This window comes from Dunckerocampus dactyliophorus, chromosome 5 (genome assembly GCF_027744805.1).
Source record: "Dunckerocampus dactyliophorus isolate RoL2022-P2 chromosome 5, RoL_Ddac_1.1, whole genome shotgun sequence".
NCBI classification, from domain to species: domain Eukaryota; kingdom Metazoa; phylum Chordata; class Actinopteri; order Syngnathiformes; family Syngnathidae; genus Dunckerocampus; species Dunckerocampus dactyliophorus.
In genome coordinates this window covers 1,701,825-1,710,000 of record NC_072823.1, presented here as the reverse complement: position 1 = coordinate 1,710,000, position 8,176 = coordinate 1,701,825, and the positions used below count along the sequence as shown (strand labels likewise).

General features: G+C 43.2%; 1 protein-coding gene across 1 annotated transcript in view; it reads left to right on the top strand.

Annotated features, from left to right (window-relative positions):
• LOC129181193 (pyruvate kinase PKM-like) overlaps positions 1-7,932 on the top strand; it is a 27,020-nt gene extending 19,088 nt beyond the window's left edge. Inside the window, exons 9-11 of the mRNA XM_054776002.1 lie at positions 1,697-1,863; positions 4,377-4,558; positions 7,013-7,932. Coding sequence (XP_054631977.1) covers positions 1,697-1,863; positions 4,377-4,558; positions 7,013-7,119 — 456 coding nt within the window. The 3' untranslated portion in view covers positions 7,120-7,932. The remainder of the gene's footprint in view (positions 1-1,696; positions 1,864-4,376; positions 4,559-7,012) is intronic.
• The last annotated feature ends 244 nt before the right edge of the window (positions 7,933-8,176 follow it).

The following is an 8,176-nucleotide window of genomic DNA, read 5'->3' as shown; positions in this document are numbered from 1 at the left end:
AAAAGAGATGCTGTGTAGCAACCGCTATAGTCCTGTTGAACCAGTAAGTGAAATCATACGATTTTCCCAAACACTACGTTTGGAACATAATGTCCTTCTGTTGCGTGCACGTCTATTCATGCTGCGTAGCTCACAAGGTCGGACCAGGAAAAGGGTGGAATAGAATGCTTGCACTTGTTCTAACGTGAGTGCCCTCTAAACGGCCACTACTGCTATTTACATTTCATGGTAAAGTTTAATTTTAGGATGAGGGGACGGGTAACAGATGCAATTTTTCCAGTGTTCAAGGTGGTTTATATTCATCATTTAATTAAAGTTAAATGTGCAATCAGATCCATGTGCAGGACGCTTTGTTTCATAAAAAAAATGTATTCTACAGTTAATTTGAGGAATTATGCATTTTATTTCCCAAGATGCTAATTGTACGCTTTGTTGGAATGCCCCAATGATGTAATAATGCTCAGTCTTGACTGACACTGTCAGAGAGGGATTACTGTATTAACCTGAATATAAACTGCTCAAGGACAGATCTGTCTTTTTTTGGATATTCTCTTCATTCGGTGCAAGAACGTATTCCGGGTAAATCGGAACCTGTTGACTTGGAAACGCCATCGGAGGAACTAGTTTTTGGAGACGGAAAGGCTCAAGCCACAAGCACATAGTCACAACAAAATTAAGGAAATTCATGCAATTTTCCACATTTTCTCAGTCCACTTTTCTCAGTCCCATTTTTCGGAATGCAAAATGCCTTTGATCTAAAGACTTCTACTTACACAATTCTCAAGTGGTTCAGATCGTTTCAAAGTTAAAATTCTCAACTCTTTCGGGACAGAGCGCTATCATCAGGTGTTAGCATGCTAACGTTAGCATGTTAACATTTTTAGCTATTTTCATGGGTAGACACATACAGTATATAAACACTTAGCACTATCATGCTAGGTGTTAGAATGTTAGCATTGCTACCATGTTAACATTAGCATAGTTGCATTTGTAGCCATTTATTATAGGTAGACACTTATATAAAGACTTACCACTATCAGTTAAGGTGTTAGCATGCTGATGTTAGCACATTAGCGTGGTATCATTTTTAGCCATTTTCATACTCAGACACGTATATCAACACTTGGCACTATTATGCTATGTGTTAGCATGCTAATGTTCACATTGCTAGCATGCTAATATGAACATAATAGCATTTTTATCCATTTTCATAGCTCGACACTTATATCAAGACCTACCACTATTACGTTAGGTGTTAGCATGCTAACCTGAGCATGTTAGCATTGATAATGTGCTAACATTAGCAATCTAAATGTGTAGATAAAATAAATGTAGGACTAATATTTATGGTGTAAATCACAATATGGGGGAACTATGCTGCTTGGCGGAGGTCTGCGCTCTAGTTTAGTGCTTTTGTAGTTTAGAACTGTGTGTGTGTGTGTGTTGTAACACGTGTCATGGTGTCCACCAACATGTCTTGTGGGTTGCATTGTGTTTCCTGTGTGTGTTCATGTTGCTCAGTTAGCATGTGTGTGAGGAGCTGCAGTGCACAGCAACAGCCCGTGGACATCATTTGCTTCCAGGTATGAAGACCTCTTAGCCCTTCACTTTTTTTGTCGTCCTTTTTAAAAGTACAAATTCATCAAACAATGAGTAACTTGACAGCAAAACCTTTTTATTTGTAATTTTTGTTCAGATTGCCCGTGAAGCCGAGGCCGCCATGTTCCACAGGCAGATGTTTGAGGAGCTGCGCCGCATCTCGCATCTGACGCGCGACCCCACGGAGTCTGTCGCCATTGGTGCAGTGGAGGCGTCCTTCAAATGCTGTGCCAGCGCCCTGATTGTGCTCACCAGGAGTGGCAGGTCAGAATCCAGAATCCCTCTGCTACTGCAAGTTTACTGTCCACGATGTGCCCCCCCCCGCTCCACTGAAGTGAGTCACTTTTGACCTTTTCAGATGTGAACCCTGACATTTTGCATGATAATTTTAACTCCCTCTTCTTTGCCCTCATGAGGGGTAAAGTGGTATAATAATATCACCACTGCATGTGTCATGGCTACCAGTGCGTTGTGGGAACTGAGGCATCGAGCATAAAGAACTCCAAGCGGATTTGACTCCAGCTGAAGTTGCTGAGCAAGTGGAGGAGATAACAGAGCAAGCTAGTCTCCAGTTTAACCCGCTAGAGGCGTGGCTTGTAAATGCCGTCACAGCGCGGGCGTGGGTGGACTGGAGACTGTGGGTGGGGAAATTGGCAGGAAGACCAGCTGGAGAGTTAACCTGGGAGTGACAAACATCCCGACAACGTTTACAATTGATACCGGTGCGGATGCCACACTCATCAACCTGAAGACATTTGAAGAATGAAGGCCAAAATTAAAATGGGTTCACCTGACGTCAACTTTGTTAGGCCAGGAGGCGACCTCGGCTGCGTCTGTTCCAAGCTACAAAATCATGTGAGGAGGAGCAGTATTTCTGTAAAGTCTACATCATGAGAGGACGAGTCTTCCTCTCGGCCTTCATGATGCTGTGAATATGGGCCTCGTGAAACGGATAAACGAGGTCAGTGGACGACTGGATACGGAACCAGCAAAAATAGTTGTTCAGGATGACACCCAACCATAGCAAGGCGGATATCTCTGTCGCTCGTTCCTCTTGTGAAGAAAGAGCTCCACAGCATGGAAAGTGAAGGCATCATAGGAAAGGTGACGCAACCAACACGATGGTGCGTAGTAGGGATGTCCCGATCCGATCTATATTTTTTGACACCCTTATTTTGTGTACACAATTACACAGTACATAGCGAACAGCGCTCTTATTTCCTGGGAGCCAAATTAAACGTGCCTGTCGTTCTTATTTCACTCAGAACTGCATCGTGAAACGCTTGTTTGCATTAACAAGCGATAAAACACAACACGGCGTAAACACACTCATCCAGCCTGAGTCTCTCTCTCTCACACACACACACACACAGCTGCACAAGCATGCTTTTCGAAACTAAGAGAGGAGTTTCGAAGTTTTTTTCAACACCTTTGACCGTGTTTCGGTTTTCCATTTGGACATTTTTTATTTCGGGAGGGGGCGAGTTAGTGTTTGTGATGAGATTCCGCCACGATTGAGCGGAATGCCGGGCATCAACTTCCCCACACAAATGTTTCATCTCCTCACGATGACGGCATTTCCTTCACATTGTCAGTTTCCACATTTAACAATCGATTCCGTTTTTAATGGCCAACTCCACAAATCCGTCCATGATTCCGTTACGCAGGGCCCTAAATAAATTGACTCCTTACTTTTCAGGAAGCGGAAAAGTCAACCCTGCTATTGGGGGAGACGCTGATGCCTTCCTTCCAGTTCACGCGGTCGCCGCAAAAGGAGACAAAGGCGGCGGTAAACATTAGTCCAGCACCTCAGCGCTTAAAATGTGTGAGGACCTAATTTCACATAAAAATAAAACGTTTGATTGTACAAACCATGAAAGAACTTATAATGCAATACTAATTGAGTAAGTGTCTCTTTAACAGAAAAGCTGCAACAGTACAATATTTACCTTTCAATAAGATCTCTGCAGCAGAAGCACTCCGCCCCTCTCCCGTCAGTGAAAGATGTTGTTTTGCTATCTCATATCTCATCTATCTCATTTGCACGTTGCTGTGCTGAGACTCTCGTGGATTTTTCATACTGGGCGCTACAGTTTGAAAGCATATGAGACACTGGCACTGGATTCTGGAAGAGTGAACATATATCAGCCCGTCCGTCTGTTCACTTTTAAATGTTCGCTTTTTTCGACCAACTTCTTACTTTTGAGCAAGCCGCGGTTCTATTCGAAGGTTAGTAAACAATTTAATTGGCTCGTTATGAGTGACGTCACCACATTTGCTGTCAGGTTAACTGTAATACCTGAAGTAATTACGCCGGCAAACTAGTCCTCATTCACTTTAATTGGGCACTGGTCTCTAGAGGACCATTACTGGGTCTGGAAGCAGACCTAGGTCCACCATTTGATGTCTGGTATATACTATACATATTTTTTGAAGTTTGCGGAGCTGTGGATGCTGAGTGGCGACTGTGCATGGCTCCACTGTCTGTCATGTGATTGACTTGTGACCAGACCAAAGTCAGCGAGAGAGGCTGCAGCTTACCTGTGACCCTGACCATGATACGCAGTGTAAAAAAAAAAAAAAAAGGGAAAAAAGGATACAGAATGTCAACAAATATTATGAATAACTCCGCATTGACCAAACCTCATTGCTGTTCTTGCGAGTAAGGTTTGAAGTTCCTCTCTTATTGCAACACGACAGCAACAGAACGTATTTACCTCCTAATCGTCACGCTATGAATGACAATTTTGCTCTCTACACTCTACTTGCGCTTGCAGGTCTGCTCACATGCTGTCGAGGTACAGGCCCCGTGCCCCCATCCTTGCCGTCACCCGCTGCGGTCAGACAGCCCGCCAGGCTCACCTCTACCGCGGTATCTACCCTGTGCTCTACACCAAACCTGCTAATGATGTCTGGGCTGAGGATGTTGACCTGCGTGTCAACTTTGCCTTGGACGTTGGTGAGTGGAAGATCTTTAGAAGTGTTCCTAATGGACCCTGCAGAGCCACGTGTGATTTCACCATCAGTGATGACAAATATCATGGAAAAAAAAAATACATATGATGAAATCATGTGGTGTGCTAGTTAGGGGCGGCATGGCTCAGGTGGCAGAGTAGTTGTCTGCTGTGATCATGTTGAAGGATGGTTGGGCGAGATACTGAACCCCCAGTTGCTCCTGATGCTGCGTCATCAGTCGGTAAAATGTGGTCTGAGTACCTTAAGGGTAGAAAAGCGTGATACAAGTGAAGGTCCATTTCCCATAGTTGGTATTGTCACCACACTTAAGCCTCCCTGTGCTCCTGTAGGTTCTCTCCTGCAGGACCGAATTCATTGTTAGATTTTGGGTTGCAAAAGAGCAGTAAATGTCTGGAAACTTAACATGAGCTGTTCAGCTGGGGAACTTTGGAAATGATGTAACTGGTTACTTTGCATGGGAAAATATGAAGACGTTTCACCTTCAATGCAAAAGGCTTCTTTGGTTCGTAATCTCTGACGCATGAGTTCCCAATTTCATTGATGCCGTGAGCCTTTGGCAATTATGGAAATTAATTGTCCAAGTTTTGTGATTGAAAAAGAACAGAAAAAATAAAGTTTTCCCTTGCTAACTCTTGCTAACGGTTCGCACATCGCTTCCTTTCAAAAATTAACACACGATCGCTGTTTTGTGGTTGACTGTGGCCTACAGGGGGAGTAGCCAACAAAACAACAGTACTCATTTCAGAGTACTGTTACTTTACAACAATTGTACTCAAGGAAAAAGGTTACACAAAAATACAGTAGTTACCCAGGAACTAATGACTAAGGCACATACATTTAGACTAGTTACTGGGGAATTAATGAGGAACTGACTATGCCACATAAATTTTGACTAGTTACTGAGGAACTAATGACAAAGGCACATTTTGACTAGTTATTGAGGAACTAATGACTATTGCACATAATTTAATGACTAGTTACTGAAGAACTAATGACTATGCCACATAAATTGTCACTAGTTACTGAGGAACTCATGAACTAATGACTAAGGCACATACTGTACATTTAGACTAGTTACCGAGGAACTAATGACTATGCCATATAAATTGTGACTAGTTATTGAGTAATGTGTAGTGGTTAGGGTTAGGTAGGTTTGTTCCTCATTAACTACTGTAATTTTGTGTACCTTTTTATTGTAAAGTGTTACCAGAAAAAGATATGCAATGTTACGCATATCGGTAGGAATTGGAAATTGAGACTTGGACAATATTTTCATATCAGTTATCGGCAAAAAAAATTGCAATATAGGACATCCCAAGTTTTTTGGTCTAGTTTAAAAAACTCTACAGTCTGTGGGACACTTAAGGGTCAGGAAGGGTGTCCTACAGCCTTGGAGTCACAGAGCAGAGAAGGCCTGGTCGCCCATCGTGCGGAGCTTGGTTCCGGAGGCTTCAAGGGGGTTTTTGGTTGCAGACCAGAGGGTGCATCAGGAAGTCTGGTGGGTGAGGAGTTCCTTAAGGTATTGGGGGGCATGTCCGTGAATGCACTGACGGGTGAGGAAGGAGACCTGGCATTCTATTCTAGTGGGATGCGATGATGATACTTACACAGCATCATTTACAATTGGTGTGTCTGAAAATGCTACATGTTCACTCTTTAATTTGAGTGGATCATTTTGGACTAAATACAATGCTTCTGAATAAGAGTGCTGCCTAACAGTTGTGTTGTGTTTGATCTGCTATGATGAGCTGCGGGGGAGAGGAATCTGTGGAAATGTATGACTATTCATGCTAAAATGTTGTTACTTAATATAGGAAACCAAATATGCGAGTGGAGCGGCTCATCTACTCACCAGTAGTACTCACCAGTTTCTCCTCCTCGGTCAGCCATTACTTGGCATTACTTGGCTCGTTGAACAGTTTTGCTCTGATCAACCAATCAGGGGACGGAAAAGTGATGATGTCTCTGTGGGCCGGCATACTAGCCTGAGAGGCAAACCTGATGCCTCATCTGCTATTTTTTTTTTTTTTTTAAAGGCACCCGTAGGCAGATTAGATTAACGTGGCAACACGTAGAAGCTGAAATCTGATTGGACAAAAAACGTCTAACATACATACACTACTGGAAGCAATAGAAACACACTACAAAGTGAAAATAACTGACCACTGGAATAAATTAATACAATTTCATGGAAAAAATCCTGGAACTGAAGTTGCAAATGTAGGTAAGTGCTTCTGATAGCGCTTAGGCCAGCAGGGAAGGCTTTGCTGGCCCTGACTGCACACCGCTACTCTTGCACATGGTAAATCTTATTAAAGAAGGTGCGTTGGACATGTATTATGATTTATGTTGCTTAGAATTGTCCAGGTGTTTTATAGAATGTCCTATAAAGGGTTCATGTGGAAGTTAGTCACAGGTGCTGTGTGTTCCTCCGCAGGCAAGCACCAGAACTTCTTCAAGACCGGTGATGTCGCCATCGTTGTAACCGGTTGGCGCCCAGGCACTGGGTACACCAACACCATGAGAGTGGTTCTGGTGCCTTGAGTTCCCTCAGAGGACGTTAGTGACCTGGCCCTCCTCCTGTCTTGTAACCTAATGAGCAAAATGTCACTCATCCAAAAAGACTTTTCATGATTTTCGCCCCCGCAAGATTGTCAAAATTTTGCTGCCGCAGACTTTTATGGCACATGTGTGACTTCGCCATCAAATAAACACAGATCTTGTATTTTATCGCCCTTTTAAACGGTCCCTGACATTCATCCACTTTGCTTAAGTGCTGTATGTTATACTGTATGTTGTTTGTAATTTGGAAAAAATACATTTGTAGTTCATGGAACCAGCCATGACGGACAAGTTGTCGCAGCTCAACCTAATTTCCGGCTGTGACGTCATCAGGGTAACATCGCTCAGCTACACAAACGTAGCGGTTTACGGGACGGAGGATGTTTACAGTCATTATAATCCAACCCAGGTCTTCCCGAGCTCCAGACTGTGACTGTGTGGCCAACATGCTAACCACTCGGCCCGGCATAACTGCCATTTTGATGAAAAATATACTGAACCAAGTAGATGGCCGACCTCAGAAGTGTTTGTTTACTCCGCTTTAGCTGAGCAGTATGACCCTGATGACGTCACCTCCAGAAATGAGGCTACAAATGTCACTTTAGCGAATTTACTGTTGGCTTCCAACCATTCAAACAATGTAGCTCACAATTACAAACAATATACAAGCAAAGTAAAATATAAAAGCAATTGAAGTAAAGTTGATGAATCATGTCACGGACCCTTTAATGTCCACAATGAAACTGCTAGTGTTGTCATGCCATGGTTTCAATGAATTAAAAGGAACTCTTGAAATGTTTGTTTCTCCTCTTTGCGTTTATGAAGACCTCAACTCACAGTAAGACGTCTGGAACACACGGTCCTGTATTTGTGTAAGCTAACACTTCTGCTGGAGAACCGCTTGACACAAAAGCGTGATAATTTGTCACAACATGGACCCCTGCTGTGTTGCTTGTGTTGTTCTTTTTCTGACAAATACACTACATGGCGGCACTGTTATTCAAGCCCAAAGTTACGAGCTGCTAATTAGCAGCAGGCA